We start from the raw sequence: 17,908 nt of genomic DNA, 5'->3' as shown, positions 1-17,908 counted from the left end.
AGGGAGAGAGTGCTGGCCTTTTCTTCAGACCCCTTTTCCAACACATGCACACACCTGGTGGAGCTCACAGTCAGTCAGTTTGCCCAGACTTTGAACCTGCAGCCACCAGGGCCAGAGACTCTGTTGCCATGCTGCTTTCACTGCTGGCCACACACCCCTTCAGCCACAAACACTCCAAAAGCATTTCAGGAAACACCAGAGTTAGGAAAAAACATCAGTCAAGATAACATCAATAATATCAATATCAAAAGTATCAAATCAAGAGATGAGAGAGGCAAAGGGGCTTGGGGTTAGAGCAGGCTATTAGAAAGAACAAGGACTCCTGAAAACTTGCAAGTTAAAAAGGGAGCAGTGGGCAGAGCTGTGTGCCAAGGTGAGGACACAGGCACACACAGGGCTGGTACTCACTGCAGGGCTGGCACCCACTGCAGGGCTGCCCTGGGCAGAACACACAGCTCAGCAGAGCACACAGCAGAGTCCTTTCCTTCGGGGGCCAGCTGGGAGAGAGAGACACAGCTGTGAAAATCCTGCCAGGGCAGCGGCTGGGAGGGACATCACCAGCGTGGGCAGGGATTTATCACTGGCCAGGGGCTCTGCCTGTTGACTGATGAAGTTTTAGCAGGTTAAAACAGCCCTGAGTGGTGTTCAGTCCATGGAATTCCCTGGACCAGGCCAGGGAAGGCTGCACTGCCACTCTCCTGCAGAAATGGATTGGTTCTCACACAACAGGGGCAGGAAGAGAAGGGGAATAAAGGCAAATGGAATCAGGGCTCTGTAAACACCATGGAGCTAACAGGACAACACTCAACAGCTGTGGATGTGACAGCCTGGTCAGAGAAAGCTAGAAAAGCTTTCCCAGAATCAGCCTGCAAGACTTCAGGGAGCTGGAGATCAACAGTGATGGCCAATTATTATAAAAAACCTGCAGGTGTTGTTTTTCTAATATCTGTTTTCTTGTTATTCTCATAAGATTGTTTACAAATGGGCATCTTGTTAATTCTTCAACCAGGTGAAATGCATTGATTAATGACCTATCATCTTGCTAATTCTTCAATCGGGTGAAATGCATTGATTAAATAACCTATCATCTTGCTAATTCTTCAATCAGGTGAAATGCATTGATTAAATGACCTATCATCTTGTTAATTCTTCAACCAGGTGAAATGCACTGATTAAAAAAACAATCATCTTGCTAATTCTTCAACCGGGTGAAATACACTGATTAAATGACCAATCAGGCCCACCTGTATCAGACCAGTGTACAAAAGAAGAATTCAGTAAAGACTGAGGCACTTATGCCACTCAGCCTTCTGATGACTCTGGGTCATTTCTTATTAAACAGTGACAAACGGTGGCTTCTTAAGAGAGCAAAACCAAGCAATTTTAGTTTCACGTTCAAGATCTCAAATATTTGTAGAACAGTAAATTCTCCCCCCTACAATCAAACTCAAAGCCCAGGCAGAAGAACACTAGATGCTCTTGACGCTCATTTAGCTGGGATTCTCATGGTCTGCTGGCTTTATTGCTTTAAATCATCACACCCCCACCTTGCCCTCCCAGTAAATACAGCAACAAATCCATCGGGTTCCCACATGAGCAGTTGCCCTTTTGCATCTTCCCAACTCAAGATGTAAACCTCTGCAGACCATTAGTGCACACCCACAGCTGCTGTGCCTGCCTAATTGTGCATGTGCAATTACTTTATCTCAGTGTGTCATCTTGGTGCAAATAAATCCTCAGCAGAAATACAGTTGTTTGGTAGAGCTGTTATGAACACCCAGGCATAGCTGGGCACCCAGTTACCGTCTCAGAATTCATGGGCCTGGATTAGAGTTATGGTGATTAAAAACATCTCATCAAGTGTTTCGTTCCCAAAAAAATAAAATACCCTCCTCCATCAGCCAGAGTGACCCAACAGAGAGAGTTCCCCTGACCAACACCAAGGATTAGTCCGTGGTGAAGCCTGAAATAAGCTCATTAACAACAACTTGGCTCATTTTCCTGCACATACACAAGGAAATATGTTTTCAGCATGAATATTTAATTCTCCCTTATTTTAACAGATGTTTTGCCATATTTTTACATCCCTCTTGCCAGCTCCTCTTCCCAGTTACAATTCCATTAAGAACTGCAGCCATTACACAGGGGAGGAGGAGGGACACCCACTGCACCTGTGCCTCTGCAAGGTGGGAGAGCCCAGGGTCTCTGACAGGCACTCAGGTGCTGCCACCTGCACCTTCAGGTGCCAAGGGGAGGAGGTTTGTGGCCTGAGCTGAGCTGTAGCCAGGTGAAAACCTGAGCTCAAATCCAGAAGTTTGATCTTTTCTGCTGAATTTACAAGCAGACAAGCCCTCTCAGTTTCAAAGCTAAGGACTGGTCTGTAGCCCTAGTCCTTGAAAATATTCATGAGCTCTGGCCTCAGGTTTTACTTTAAAAAGAACAAACAAATGGAAATGTCTTTTTTGGGTCCTCCAAAGCAGCAGTGAGCCAGAGCCTGGGCTAGGGACAAGGATGGGAGCTGCAGCTGTGCTCTGGGGCTCACTGACAGGGGACCTGCCACACAGACTCACCAGGGGGCTCAGAGAGGCTCCCAGATAAAAACATCCCCATATTCCAAATCCCACCGATTTGCAAATAAGCTCCTAAGCACTTACATAATCTTGTGCTAAAAAGTGTTGGCTGCTGCAGTCAGAAATATGCACAGAAAAGGCTTAGAAGCAGCACTGCAAAGGAAATGAAACAGCACCAACTGCACTGGAAAACCTTGCCAAATCAGAAAAGGTCACATGCAACTTGTGCTTCACAAGATGCTCAGATTTGCAACAGACTTCGGAAGCCAAAGAAACACTGACTCTTAGAGGAAAGAAAGATTAACAATAATAAAACCTACAATTTCAAGGTTGGAGGCCATTGGGAAACAGCTTAAGTCAGTACAGGTAATTAATCACCTGGGGATTATTTTTCACAGGATCTTGGAATGGTTTGTGTTGGGAGGGACCTTAAAGCCCATTCCATCCCCCCCTGCCATGGCAAGGACACCTTCCACCATCCCAGGTGCTCCCAGCCCTGTCCAGCCTGGCCTTGGACACTGCCAGGGATCCAGGGGCAGCCCCAGCTGCTCTGGGCACCTGTGCCAGGGTCTGCCCACCCTCAGGGAACAATTCCTAATTCCCAATATCCCATCCAGCCCTGCCCTCTGGCAGTGGGAGCCATTCCCTGCGCCCTGTCCCTCCAGCCCTTGTCCCCAGCTCTCCTGGAGCCCCTTTAGGCCCTGGAAGGGGCTCTGAGGCCTCCCTGGAGCCTTCTCTGCTCCAGACTGAACAACTCCAGCTTTCCCTCCTAGGAGAGGTGCTCCAGCCCTCCCATCAGTTTTGGCTTGGCATGCTGAGCCTCTTAAGGACACCCACCTACATTTCTGGCATTAGGAACAAAGAGATAACCCCAGGCCCTGCCATGAAAACCATCCCCACTGCCAGTGAGCCCAGCAGAGCCTGGCAGTGCCCAGGATTTCGGGTGTGCCTGAAGAGAAGCAGAAGATTCAGAGGCCAGAACAAAGCCCAGCACTCTGCCCCCCTCAGCCCCTTAGCTCGGGTTACCTGGGGTGTCGGATAACGGGAGAGGAATGAAAGGATCAGGCACAGTCAGAAGAGGAGGGCTAGAGTCCAAACTCAGAATGTCTTTCGTTTTTTCAGCTGGTAGAGAAGAGGAAAGGAAAAGAAAAGGCAGAGTGAACAGAGAAGAGGAGAAAGCACAGAGCAAAACCCCAGCACAGGCACAGCCCCAGCTGTGGCCTGACACAACCACACACAGGCACACTCTGACCAATTTTGCTACTAAAAAGAGTAAAAACCCAAACAAAACCACCGTTACTATGCAGCTCGCCCTTTCTATTTGACCCACACATCTCAGAACATTCCCTGGCAGGGAAGAACTGTTATCTGCCTTCAGCAGCACAAAAGGTGAAAGGCTTCAGAAAGGACACACAGCCCGTTTGTCTGCAATAAAATCTGCAGCACTGTGCACTAGCCAGGCTCCTGTCCCTGAGGAAAGAAAGAGAAGGGCTGGAAGTGCCCAGCCCAGCACCAAGGTTTCCAAGATACCTTCCTATGCCAAGCCCCAGGACTGGGAAGTCAAGGGGCAGACGCTGCAGGAACTGAGCATGGTAGAGCAACCACAGAGCCCAGGGCACACAGATGCTCCTCAGGCTTTGCAGAAGGTGCTTCACAGCTCAACGTGGAGCTGCTGCTGCTCAGCATCATCCACAAAGGCTGATGGAACACCAGAAACTGCTCACAGCTGGACAAACTCAGAAAGCAACTCCCCAGGAGCATTCCTTAATTCTCCAGCACGGACCAACATACCAGGCTCAGTTATAAGCTCCCCTATATCTCCTTTTATAAATAGAAATAAGCACAAATGGATTTGTCACTCCTTGCCCCACAAAGGATTCTTCAGCCTCTTCCCAGACTCCTCTCACCAAGAGTTGTTTTGTTTCAGTGGGGAGGCATCAACCAGGAGCATCTGTCACCAGGGGGAGGATCCCTGGCTCCCGGAGCTCCTAGAAGCAGCTTTCCACCTCTGTGCTTGGCAGGTCTGAGCTGCCCACAGTGAGAACTGATGCTGAAGGAGTAGAAATGAGCAGCAGCACTCACCAAGGGTTTTTGGAATAGAAGGGGCTGCTCACAGCAAAACCTTGGGACACAAGGACCAAAGGAGAACCAGACAAGGTCCCACAGGCAGAGAAACTCCTCAGACCAGCCAAGGTGGAGCCACACTGCCCAGCCAGTGCAGAAATTACTGCCTTCATCACTCCACATGTCAATGATGAGACTGTGCTCTCCTCCAAGGACTTTCCCTGCTCACTCTCCCTGCTGTCCTCCTCACTCTGCAGCAGAGATGTTATCCTTGTTCCTCCACTCCTCCAAACAGACCAGCAGGTCTGACCAACACCTCCCAGATACTTCCCTCACTGCACATAGCAAGTTTTACTCCTTGTTATGAGCTCCATGGAACTTCCACACACTAAGAAGCTTCCTTGGGAACTCAGGGCTCAGTTTTTTCCCTCACCACAAGCCCCACCTCTGCCTCCACACAGCATCCTGTCTCTGCCCCCCAACTGTGACATTCCCTCCTCTCCTGAAGTGCCAACCCTGCACTCTCAGTGCCCATGCAGCTCTGTTTGTACCAGTTTTGCTTCCCTTTCAAAGGGGTCCTGGCCAGGAGCTGCCCTTCCACGCTGTCCATGCTCCCAAACTCACCTGGCCCAGCAGGGAAGGAGGAGCCACCAAAGGCATCCGCCGGGGCTGCAGGCGCAGCGGGCTGGAAACCTGGGATCAGGTTCTCCGTGGAGCTGCCTGCCTTTTCTGGAGCTTTCCCTGGAATGCAGACCCAGAGTTAGGGGGATACTTCTATTCTGGAAGTAGGCTGCTCATCTGTACTTTTAGGACACTGTTCCACTAGGTGCCTTAAGGCCCTTGCTGCAAATCCTGACTTGCAGATGAAGCAGAGTTTAAACTGCAGCTGCCACAGGCACCTGAGCAGGGGTGCTGTCAAAGCAGCTGGTATCTCTGCCTTGGAGGCACCACTGAACTGCAAAGAGAAAGAACCTGGAAAGATTTAGCCAGAGGACTGTAATAATACAGGGCACCCGAGTCCAAAAGCATCCTCAGTCCATGGCACCTTCCCTTCCAGAGCAGGCAGGTGCTACAGCACCCCGTGCACCTACCATCCCCCAGCTTTGCAAAGTCCTTGTTCAGCAGCTCCTCAGCTGTCAGCTTGGAGAAGTTGTCATCGTCAAAGGGGTTCCACGTGGACACGTCAGGAGGGTTGTAGACATTCTGCTGCGAGGTCCTTGGCGAGCCCGAGGGTGTGGTGGAAGCAGATCTGGATGGGATCACCCCACACAAGAGCCATTAACCACCCATCTGAAACCCCCTGGCCAGCACCATCAGCTGGTCCAAGCCACTACACTCTAATGACTTCCCAATTAAAACATTCAGTATAAGCTACTGCAGTCCCATGCTCAGAAGCCTGGGAGCACTGAGGCTGAGCACCCACATCTCAGGAGTTAAAACCAACAGCCAAAAGGCTTTTTGCCTGTGACACTGTCAAAGTGACCTAGCAAATACTCCTAGGGAATCAGAGCTCCATTAAGATCTCCAAGACCATCAAGTCCAACCTTTAGGAAATGCTGGTATCAAGCAGTGAGAATGAAGTGCACACCAGGGCTGTGGCTGAACTGACACTGCCTTTTGTGAGCCAGAGAAGGCCCTGGTCACCTCAGACAACTCATCAGGACTTTGGGGCAAATTTTCCAGTACTTCCTGCCAAGCCCTAAACTGAGGTCTTGAAGGCAAAGACTTGCTCAGAGTTTTGTGCCTACCTCCATTCAGAGCTTTGCATCCAACACCTCCCACAGCCTGACCCAGCCCTTGCTCATACCCCACACAGGGGCCTAGGACTACTTGGACTTGTTAAGGCTGAGCCCCAAAACCCTGAGCACCTACTTGGACATGTTGAGGCTGAACCCCCAAAATCCTGAGCACCTACTTGGACATGTTGAGGTTGAACCCCCAAAACCCTGAGCACCTACTTGGACTTGTTGAGGCTGGCCTCAGCAGCCGCAGCCTGCAGCAGCTGGGTGGATTTGCTGGCGGGCACGCCGAACACGGCGCTGTGGGTGACGTCGCTGAGGATGCGGCGGTGCCCCGCGCGCTGCGCCTTGGGCGAGGACGGCGGCGTGAGGGAGCCCAGCTTCTGCCCCTGAGCCTGTTGCTGCTGCTGCTGCCTCTGAGCCTGCACCTGGGCCTGCCAGGGGAGGAAAGCACAGTGACCTTGCTCAGAGGGCAGCCACAGGGAGAAAACAGCTCCTGCTGGAGCACCCAGCAAGCCAGCCATGGACTGAGGGAGAAAACAGCTCCTGCTGGAGCAGCCAGTGTTCCAGCCATGGACCAGGGCAGAAAACAGCTCCTGCTGGAGCACCCAGCATTCTAGCCATGGACTGGGGACAGTCTGGAGGAGAAAAACCAAACAAACACAGGAAATATGCCAGGAGGAATTGGCTGCTCTGCAGTGTTTCAGGATTACGGCACAGGGAGAGAGTCTCTCCCCTTTCTGTGGTGCAGCTCTGGAGGTAAAACCTCCATTAAGACTTGGCAAAGGCTGGCTGGACTCAAACCTACTCAGGGGTAGAGAGGCTAAGATCCAGAGCAGAGGTGGGAAGAGCTCAGATCAGCACTCAGGAGCTGGCAGAGGAGCATTTGTACCCAAAGTCCCAGAGTCCCAAGGTCTCACCCCCTGCTCCTGTGGCTGTGCCGGCAGTGCTGTGCCCGGCTGGGCCTGGGGCTGCTGCTTCTGCTGGGCTGCTGCTGCTGCTGCTGTGGTCTTCTGCTGCATAGCTGCCTGCTGGGCCAGCAGCTGCTGCTGCTGCTGCTGCTGGTAGTAGTTCTGCATCAGCTGCTGATGCTGCGCGGGTGCTCCTTGCTGCACCACTGGGAACTGGGAAACAAGAGGTTGGAGGTGTGGTGGACCTAGGCCAAGTCCTGCTGGAGGACTGGGGACACACAGGAAATTCCTAAAAGCTGCACCCATTCCCCCCAAAAGAGCAGGAACTTGCCATAAACACAAAGCTACAGCCCTGCAGACATAGAGATGTGATGAACCTGGCACACACACCCACCTGCTGTGCCTGCATCATCTGCTGCTGCTGCTGCTGCTGGAAGTAGGCAGCCTGCTGCTGTTGTTGCTGCTGCTGCTGCTGCTGCTGCAGGAGCTGCTGCTTCAGGAAAAGCTGCTGCTGATGCTGAGGGGTGGCCTGGGGCTGTGTTGAGGGGACCTGGGGCTGTGCCTGGGGCGCTGCTGCTGCCTTGGCCTGGGGCTGGGCTGGAGGCTGCTGGGGGGCTGCTTTTGGCTGGGGGGTGCTGGCAGGGAGCGAGGGCTGGGCACTGCCCAGGGCAGCTGGGCCTGCAGCTGGGACGAGAACCCAAAGCCAGTATTAGGTCACTGCCTGATGCACACGAGGCAGCAGGGAGCACACAGACACGTCGCTCACCCTGTGGCTGAATGGCTGCCTGGGCTGTGGCTCTCTTCCTGGGTGTCAGGGCTGGCTGGATGGGCAGAATTCCAGGGTTGGGCTGGGTCTGTCCTGCTTTAGGTCGCTGGCGGGGTGCTATGGACGTTTCTGTCGTAGGGATGGGGTCTGTGAGCCTGTTAAGGAAGGAGGAGAAGGAAGGGCAGTGAGCACAGCCTGTGAGCTGGGCAGCTGGTGTACAGAACACACACACCTCAAACACTGTGGGCAAACACTCACCCACACCTCAGCTGGGTGTGACTGACAAAGGTGAAACAGGGCACCCAGGCACAGTAAAACCTCCTGCATGCATTCACAACAATTAATCCAACACTGTCGTTCTGACTTCTCTGCCAATCGTGGCATCCTCTCCTGGTGGACAGCTGGGACTTGTCAAAACCACTCAACTTATATCCAACTATTTCTTACAACATATTGCTTGAAACCACTCAAACTTCTGAATGAGCATATGAAGGACACAAATCAGCTCATGAGCAGCTGGTACCTTTGGGCAGAGTTGTCTGAACTGCCATCTTTAGATGCACTTTAACTTTGGTACATGCACCCCAGAATCAGGTCACTGAACTCTCCTGATCTCTGCTCAGTGTTTACTCAGCTCCAAAAATGCACAGCAAGAGAGAGGAGCAGCCATGCCCCCAGCCTTCTGTGGTTTGTAGATACCAAATTGCTCTTGATAACTAAGGAACCTGGTATCAGAGTGTTTCTGAGTCAGGGACAGTAACTGTGCTCAGTCACCACGTGGCAGCTGAAGTCCCCAAGGAAGCAGCTAAATACACCTTTGCTAATAAACAGCAGAGACAACAGGCAACAAAAGGGGGAGTAAAAAGCAGGTGGGGTTACCTGGCCTTTGGTTGACTCTTCTTTGCAGCAGCTTCACTTGCTTTAACTGGGTCTGGGAGTTTAGCAGGGATTGGAGAGTTCTGCAGATCCCAAAAGTGCCCAATTTGGTATTTCAAGGGCAGAAAACAGAGTCAGAAATAATGTGCAAAAACATCACAATAAAACAGGGAGATCTGGGGATCCCCAAAGCAATTACTCCTCATGTGGACACATCACAAACACCACAAGGTTCATGTCATCGGGAGACAGGAGTTTGGGAGAGTCTTTACGAAGGAAGAAAAGAGGGCTCAGCTTTTTGACCACTGAGCATGGAATATGAACATAAAGCTCCACAGCACAAATTTTTAAAAGACATGTCATTTTTAAAAGACAACCAGGGGACAGTAGTGACAAAATTTATTAATGATGCTATAAAAACACAGGCATAATAGAACCCAAACTATCTCTTATTCATAAAGACCATAAATAATCACCTGAACATGGGGAAAATCCCTAAGTTTCTATTTATGTAGAAACAACAAAATAAAATGTCTGTCACAGTGTCCATAACAACGTAAGAAAATAATTGTCAACTCCGTTTTTCATCTGAAGTCTCTGAAGACACACCAAGAAGGGGCAGATGGTTGTGTAAGGTCTGATGCAGTTCAAATGCCAAGTCCCAGCCAACAGGCCCAGAACTGCTGTGCTCAAATCCAAGTGCAGGCCAAATTACACATGCCATGATGAGCATGCCTGGAAATCAAATTTCCCAAGCATGGCCTATTTTCCCATGTTCACATGCACAAGATCTCTTGGTTGGCTTCACACTGGTGACTGGGTGAGGAGGTAAATCAGGGACAAACAGAATGAGAAACCCTGATTTCTGACACCAAAAATCCAAACCAAACCGTGCTGTTACAAAAAAGACCCTCCTAATTACAGGACTGGGGAACAACCAACAGGACAGAGGCAAACACTCAGTATTCATGAGCTGCCCCCCCAGCCCCTCCCAGAGCCCCCTCAGGCCACCCCTCTGCTCACCTGGACATTCTGCACCGGGCAGTCCTTCTTGGCCAGTTTGAATGCAAAGTAGGAGACCTGATAAATGTCAGGCCTCTTATCAGGGTCTGGCTCGAGCATGTACCCTGGAAGAGATGGAGATGCTGAGGTCAGAGCAGCAGGACACACAAATGCAGGGCAGCACATCACACTTGATCCAACAAAGGACTTTTTTGTGCTGAGGGTGGGGAGCCCTGGCACAGGGTGCCCAGATTTGCTGTGGCTGCTCCTGGAGCCCTGGGAGTGTCCAAGGCCAGGCTGGAGCACCCTGGGACAGTGGGAGGTGTCCCTGCCATGGCAGGGGTGGGATGGGATGGGCTTTAAGGTCCCTCCAACCCAACCAATGCTGCCTGGCCAGGGAACAGCACTGGCTGGGACTGGGCACTTCAGGTGAACCCACAGGAAAAGGGTTGATCCAGCCCTGGTGTGCCAGCAGGGCAGGGAAACAGGGCAGCCACAGGCACCACTGCAGACAGCCCACATCAGCAAAGAAAATACCAGCCTCCTCTGCAAACACATCCAACTCTGTGTGAGTCAAGACTGTGGCTAGGGAAAGGAAAAAAATCAAAGGCTGTGCTGGAAACAAGAGAGCTGCCCCAGCTTCGCCAAGAGTAGTGCATTGTACACTTAATTACACATTCACTCTAGTCACTGGGATATTTATAAATCATTTCAGTTCTGTTTCCCAGTTCACAGGAGATGAATTCTTATCACTAGCTTAAGTCACTGTGGTCTTTTCAGTTCCTTATCCAAACAGATTTATTACAGCAGAAATACGTTTCTGCATAAAGAGCCTTATTGTGCAAGCCCCTGCAGGACCCAAACCAGGGCTGTGTGTGCTCCTGCCCTTCCACAGAGCTCCCTCCAGCCTGGCCAAACAGAAACCTCTTTGTCGAGACTGTCTCCCCAGGGGTGATCTCCTAAACCAGTACAAGATCACTTTCACCACCTCCGTGTGCAGCAAGCCCCTGGGAAGGAGAGGAACTCCTGGTTCTGCAGAGGGGCCGGGCTGCAGGAGCAGAGCCCTCGCAGACACTCACGGATGAGGCAGTGCATGTCCTGGGAGTGCCGCGAGTTGTCCGGGATGGTGAAGTTGCCATCACAAATGGCCACCTGGCTCTCCCCAAAGGGCAAGGTGAAGTAGCACAGCTTGTACAGCAAACAGCCCAGGGCCTGCAGAGAGAAAGGAAGAACAGGGCAGGGATTCACCACGCTGACCCAGCGGGGCACGGCACGGCTCCGACAGCATGGCGGGATCCAGGGTCCTGATGATGTCAGGCCTGCCCCAGCAGCCTGTGAGGAACCTGGGACAGGCACAGCTGCAGGGGAGGATGAACATGCAGAGCTCTCCCTCAGCAGACTCTCATCTGGGGGAGTGCTCATCATCACACAACCCTGCGTGTCACTGAACAGGAAAAGCCTTTCTGCCACACCCTGGGAGGAAAGAGCAAAGCAATAGCACAAATAAATGGCAACCATCATCATTAATGCATCCATTCTGACAGAGAGAAACCCAAACTTTTTCCAAGATTAAGTCCAAACAACCTTTCAACTGCTACAAATAAATGCCAGGGAAATACAGCTCATTCTGCAGGCTGCCAGGTTCTGCCACCCTTCTTTTGGCACCAAGAACCACCACCTATTGCAAAAGAAAACAGTTTTTGCACAAAGGGCTGATTATGAAACACTCCCACCACCTCAGAGTGGGGAGCAGGAAACACTTCCTAATCTTAAGAAACTCATCGTCAGCTCATCTCTTTTGTCACAGGATTTCACAATGAAATTGCATGCTGGCTTCAAATAACCTCGGTAAGATTTCAGGGAAAGGGAGGTTTCCAGCAGGATGAGCACTGGAGCAGGCCTGCAAGCTGAGGCCTCACCACCATACACTGCTCTGGACACGCTCCAAATGTCCCTGGAACACAACTCCTGCCATGCCAGGAAGAGCAGAGCCTCTGGATCTCCCCTTTCCACACTAGCACAGGAAGGAGTGCAAATCCTGGCTCTCCTCTGGCTGCCTTTGGGGCCCTGTCCTTTCCCACTGGCACAGCTGTGACCTCCCCTCTCCACTCCCTTCAGGCCAGTGACCCTGCCCAGTGCAGGGCTGACCCCACAGACCCCAGCTGACCCCAAAGGAGCTGCTGCTTCCCCAGCCAAGCTCAGTGAGGGGACTTTCAGCAGATGTCACACCAGCAATTCTCCCTCTTGTAGATGCAGAACTATTGGACATACATCAAAACTCTCTTTTTCTGCTTCTACCTAGCTCAGGGCTCAAAAAAAAAAACAAAAAAAAAACAAAAACCACAAAAAAAAAAAAAAAAAAAAAAAAAAAAAAAAAAAAAACCAACCCAAAACATGCCCCCAGTTAGCACTTTAAACACTTTTAAACTTTTGCTGATCTGCCACTCCAGACAGCACAGACTCTTTCTCATCTGTGTCCCACCCAAAGGAGCTGGATTTTGTTCCCACCATGAAGAAAGAGCATGGCAGGATTGCCCTGATCACCAGAAACAGTGCAGCAGTTTGGCCTTTGGCCAGTTTGACAACTCAGCCGTGTGTTCCACAGGGTCAGCACACTGCTGCTGCTGGGGCAGGGCCATTTTCTCAGGTTTCTACTCAATTCTGAACAGAACTTTGATTCCACATACCAACAACCCAGCCCAGGCACAACCAGCCACAATACCCTGAATTTTCTGATTTAACTCTTAGGACACAAAATCACATTTGCCCCATTCAACCCTGGAGTTTCATCCATCTCTAAATTCAAACCACACAGGAGGAGCACACACATCTGCTCCAGCAGCCTCTCAGCTCAGCAGGAACTCATCAGACACATCACCAGAGGAATTCTGCATTCAGAAACTGTCCAGGCTCCCAGAAAATGAGGCAAGCCCCATTTCCCTGCCGTGGCAATGAAAGGATGCCCAGGGTTTTCTATACATACCCAGATGTCTGCTTTTGTAGTGATGAGTTTGCCACTGTACAGGTTCACCATCTCTGGTGCTCTGTAGGACAACGTTGTGTACCTGCAGGGGAAGGCAGATCAGGCTGCTCAAAAGGGAGATATCAGGCATGTCATACTCTCAAAGAACTCAAAATTCACTCTTTCCCTGTTCATTTTAAGGAAAGGTATGCTAAAGATATCTATTGGAAAAATGTTCTAACAGCATCACCTGCTACACACCTCAAACAATAAAACACCCCTCAAACTGCCCTGGAAAGCCAAAATATTAAACCACAATCCTCTCTAAATCAGAGAATTCACCACAAAATTGTGCAGTCATTTTAAAAACAGAAACATTCAAGGATTCAAAGCATTAACGAGGTCAGTCATCAAATGTCCTCTGCAATGCCCTCACTGCAGGGCTGTGGCCAAATGTATTACAGAGATTGTAACTGGACATGTGGCTCCTAAAAAGTAGATTTCCACACCAGGAGTCCTGCTCAGAGCCACTGTGGCAAGGGATGGGTCACTGTGTGCCTCCAACCACAGTGAGAATCTGCCTCATCTTAACACATCACAACAAACAGAAAAGCTGGAAACTGCTCCACAGATTATGAGGCTCTTCTGATAAGATTTCCTGCCAGCAGGTCTGTCATTGCTGCCTGCTGCTTACCCTGATCACTGCCAAAGGCAAAGGTTTTGTAGGCTTAAGTGTACAAGTAGGGCATTCCAAGGGACTGCAACGCCAAACAAACCTTGGAAATCCAGGCAGGTGTAGCTGAATCCCAACAAAAAAGAGGCATCTGCACCCTTTCCTAACTGTACTAACAGGAGTGGCCAGCCTGCAGCAGTGATGCTGTTAGAACTAAAGCAAAGCCAAGGACCTGCAGTGTGCTCCAGCCCTGACCCAGGGCTCACTGAACTGCAGGTGAACCCCCTTTTAAAAAGCACCAAGGGGCACCAGAGATGCTGCCAGGACAGCTGGCAGTGCGTGGGGCAGGAGGAGGAGCTGGATTGAACCCCTCCAGGAGCTGGCACTTCCCATGCAGAGCTGGGATCAGCCCCAGTCAGTGCCTGGATCCGTGGGGAGGGGATCTCAGCCAGGATGGGATTGTGCCATCCCAGCCTGGAGCTCAGAGAAGCCAAGACAGATGAAGGACAGAGACAGCCTGACCCTGCACAGGACAGAACAGGTCACTGCCTCGCCGAGGTGGGGCTGCTTCTCTGCATTAATCTCAGGTCCAAAGCAATTACATCAAGCTCAATTTATTGTTTCACCTTCCCCCAGGCACTCGTTCACCTGCAGCAGACACTGCCATGCAGCACAGCCAATCTGCTGCAACAGGCTGAGCAAAATTAACCCCAGCACAAGAGAAAATTACCCTTCAAACACAAGTACAGCTGAGCTGAAAAGGCAAAGCACACTTACTTCTTGATCTCCTCCTCGACCGCGTTCACCCCCTCTGTCTGAGGGTTCTGGAATTTGTTAGTAGCACTCCCAAAGTCACACAGGACGTAGTGGCCACGGTCATGCAGCAGGATGTTTTCAACCTGGGAGCATTGCAGACAGACACAGAATCACTCAGACAAAAAATATTCAGGGTTTGGTTTTTTTTCAGATGAGTCAAAGTTTTATGTGCCTGAAGACATATCAGACACATCTGACACTAAAGCTTAAAGTGACAGCAAAGAAAATAGGCATCAAAACTGTCACATCTCCTAAAACAGACATCAAGTCATGGAAGCATAGCTGTAACACTGCCTTCCATCCTGCCACTCCTCCCTTCTCCTCCTGCAAGCACATTTCCTTGCCTCTTGTAAGACTTCAGTGTCCCAGTGCCTTTGGAGCTCAATGTTCCTGAGCTACTGTGGCCCTGGTCTGGCCTCTGAACTGGGGACAGGAAATCCAAGCTGTCCCAGCTTTACAAATGGCTGTAACTCCTCACAGACTATGGGGCAGAGGGAAGACAAACAACACACACACTTGCATATTTATGAAATTAAAACACATCTCCAGGTCTTTGTCTGCATCTTATTTGTCCCTGAGGGTCTCATTCAAAACAAACCTCAGCTCAGGCTCACATTTATTTGCTTGTTCTCAGAGTCTGCTGGGTGTCCCACAGTCCCTAAACAGGGGCTGCAACAGCAGAGGCTCCCCCAGGCTGCTGAGAAGACCCCCTTTCTTTCAAATATGATTTGGTACCTTCAACCAGGCAACAGAAACAAATAAAATCAGCAGAAACCTTCTCCTCCATCCTCATAACTGTGCATTAACAAAACTCTACCTTGCACGTACCTAAGGAAATTGCCTGTTCCAACACCGACTTTAAATGTGTGAAACCCTCTGTTCAGATCTTTGCTTTGGCAGAGCATCCCCGCGTTCCAGCTCCTCATCTGTGCAGCAGCACTAACAGCATGTTCTCTCGAGGGAACACACCATTTTTCATGTCTTTATCTTCAATCAGTGTCAAACGCTCAGATACAGCAACGAGATAAAACATACTGCTCATAGAGCTCAAAATAAATAAAAAAATCACCACATAAGCGTTCACTAACAAAGCCCTTTGGAAGCAGAGCTCCCCTTTGAGGATGGCCTTTACAAGAAGGAAAGAAAAAGAAGGAGTCAGCATTTTAAGCATCAGAAAATGCAGCCAAATTAGAGCAGCTGAGGGGGAGAAGGTTGGCTTGAAACCAAGGGTTAAACACGCCCCTTCCCCCTGTGCCATCCATCTGCTTTGAATAAAGCACTGCACACAGATGTTCTCCCCAGCAGATCAACACTGGTTGTGTTATTCCCTATTCCCTGCAAATACTCCTCCAACATTTCCCCAGAGTCCTCCCACTTTATCTGCCTGAGAAGTCTGAGGTGATTTCTCACTGAAACACCCTGAAAGGTTTGTTAGACACCAGCATGGGACTATCCAGCAACCAGGCTTGATCAGCAAATGCCAGTAGAAGGAAAAAGTAAACACAGCAAAAGAAATTTCTGCTACGCGCTGCCAGGCCAGAGAAAACTGTCTTTAAAAGGAGTATGAAGGTGTCTTCTTCTGGTCAAACACCCAGAAAGCTGCACCCCAGCTTGGACGCCCTGAGCCCACGCAGGGGTGACACAGGACCTTTGTGCGCTCCTTACTCACAGTGCCACATCCCCTTTGCCTACAGAAATACTGGGTAAAGGTGCTGCTGTCCCCAGCTGTTGGTCACTTCCCACCAGCTGGGGACTGTGCCAACAGGAGGCTGCTCTGCTTCAGGCAAAGCCTTTGGGCTAATTCCAAATCAGAGCCAGGGGCCACTGAAACTCCTCCAGCTGCACTTGTCTGAAAGCTCATTCACAGCCTCCCTTCTGCTGGCAGAGCTCTCAGGGCAGGAACCTCCAGCACCAGAGCAGCATCAAAGAGCTGGAAGGCAAAAAACGCCTCCAACCCCCCAGCTGCCTGCAAAGCCAACATCTGCCCCCTCTTCAGCAGGGTGATATTCACCCCAAGAAAACATCTACGTGTCCCTCCTTACACCCAGAACTTGTACTAAACTTCTCTGGCCCTTAATCTCTCTTGGCTTTGCAACTGCCTCTTGACAGTATCATATTTTAACACAAATAAAGTCAAAATATATATAAATATTCATTCTGTGTTAGTACTGAGACCCCCCAGAGGTCACCATGACAGAAACAATACACTAGTCAAGCAGAAAACATGTCACCAAGCAAAGAGCCAACCCTGACTCTGGGCACAGCTTACCAAGAGTCAGGCCTTGCAAAACCTCCCCTGGCCTAGGCAGGCAGCAGCGGGCTGGACACCAGCCCCAACAGCCCATTTCAACTGCAACTCAGGCAGACAGTAACACTCCAGATCAACTCACGAATCCAGCACAGATGCCCCAGATTTATTCCCCTGCAACACACTGAGTTTGTTCTGTATTAAACCCCCCAGGTAAGGGCAGGTTTAATGTCAGCTGGGGAGGTTCCTGGTCCTCACCCTGTTTTCCTGACCCAGACAAACTCCTGCAAGCTGCCCACAGACTTTACAGCCTTAAATCCAGGACTCAGATTGGTAAGAAATCACCTGTTTCCCCCTGGGAAGAGACACAGGAGCTGTTCCTACACCCAGACCGACTGAGCAGTGGCATCACTGTCATTTCAAACATGCCACAGCACACCAAACCCTGAGGATGTCTTCCTCTGCTCTACCTGGCTCTCCTTGGTACACGTGGCGTGTAAAACAATGGCCAGTGGCACAAACAAACATCTGTGAGGGCTCTGAAAATAGAACCTGCCCCACAAAGCACATCTAAATTTCAAATGCACACAGCAGCCTCCTTCTTGGCTGAGTATTTCATTCTACCTCGTTGAGAGCAAAGGGAACATCTTTTTGTTTGCTGGATTACAGGCAGGGGATTTTCCCCAAGCTGGCCCAGCTGAGCACACAGAGTTTTACAACACACTTTCATGGTCAGAGCTCCAGAGGCCACTTTCAGAAGCTCCTAAGGATTCCTGCCCCAAGGCCAATGCTTCTGGAGCGCTTCTTTTGATCTGGAAACAATTTTGTGAGCTACCTTAAATAAGCAGTGTTTCAGGTCACTGTGAATAATTCATCAGGTACGTTCTGGCACGTGTGCAAGCCACAATTATTCACAAACATTTGTGTTTAAGTAGATCTATAGATGGAAAACATATGGTAAGCAGCACTGAGAGGCTCATTTCCTTTTTTATCTTCCAGCAGAGAGGTGTGTTTATGCCCACTTTCCCTCATCACCAGCAGGAGAAGCACAGCGTGGGCAGCTGGCAGACAGGCAGGGGGATGCTGCCTGCTGCCCTGCTGCAACCCTGGGGCCATAGCTCACCTTCAGGTCCCTGTGGATGATGGGAGTCTTGCACTGGTGCAGCCGGGCCACGGCCTCGCAGGTGTCGCAGAAGATCTGCAGGACCTCGCTCTCGGTGAAGCCGGTCTGCAGGCGCTGGTTCATCAGGTTCACCACCTGCCCCCCTGCAGGGCAAGCAG

General features: G+C 50.6%; 1 protein-coding gene across 6 annotated transcripts in view; it reads right to left on the bottom strand.

Moving 5' to 3' along the window:
- Window positions 1-17,908, bottom strand: part of AAK1 (AP2 associated kinase 1) — a 56,658-nt gene that overhangs the window by 15,168 nt on the left and 23,582 nt on the right. For 4 of the 6 annotated variants that reach the window (XM_053966344.1, XM_053966345.1, XM_053966343.1 and 1 more), the window contains exons 5-16: window positions 17,751-17,893; window positions 14,341-14,462; window positions 12,912-12,993; window positions 11,008-11,140; window positions 9,950-10,053; window positions 8,930-9,009; window positions 8,051-8,205; window positions 7,679-7,968; window positions 7,294-7,497; window positions 6,593-6,807; window positions 5,726-5,883; window positions 5,259-5,375 (exon numbers count right to left, since the gene is read on the bottom strand). In XM_053966344.1, the coding sequence (XP_053822319.1) occupies window positions 5,259-5,375; window positions 5,726-5,883; window positions 6,593-6,807; window positions 7,294-7,497; window positions 7,679-7,968; window positions 8,051-8,205; window positions 8,930-9,009; window positions 9,950-10,053; window positions 11,008-11,140; window positions 12,912-12,993; window positions 14,341-14,462; window positions 17,751-17,893 (1,803 nt within the window). Of the gene's footprint in view, window positions 1-3,596; window positions 3,693-5,258; window positions 5,376-5,725; window positions 5,884-6,592; window positions 6,808-7,293; window positions 7,498-7,678; window positions 7,969-8,050; window positions 8,206-8,929; window positions 9,010-9,949; window positions 10,054-11,007; window positions 11,141-12,911; window positions 12,994-14,340; window positions 14,463-17,750; window positions 17,894-17,908 lie in introns of all 6 variants that reach the window. The other 2 variants (XM_053966341.1, XM_053966346.1) reach the window with 1 other exon arrangement.

The sequence above is a fragment of the Vidua chalybeata genome, chromosome 28 (assembly GCF_026979565.1).
Source record: "Vidua chalybeata isolate OUT-0048 chromosome 28, bVidCha1 merged haplotype, whole genome shotgun sequence".
Classification (NCBI taxonomy): Eukaryota; Metazoa; Chordata; class Aves; order Passeriformes; family Viduidae; genus Vidua; species Vidua chalybeata.
The sequence above is the reverse complement of the archived record's forward strand: the minus strand, read 5'-3'. Positions and strand labels throughout refer to the sequence as shown.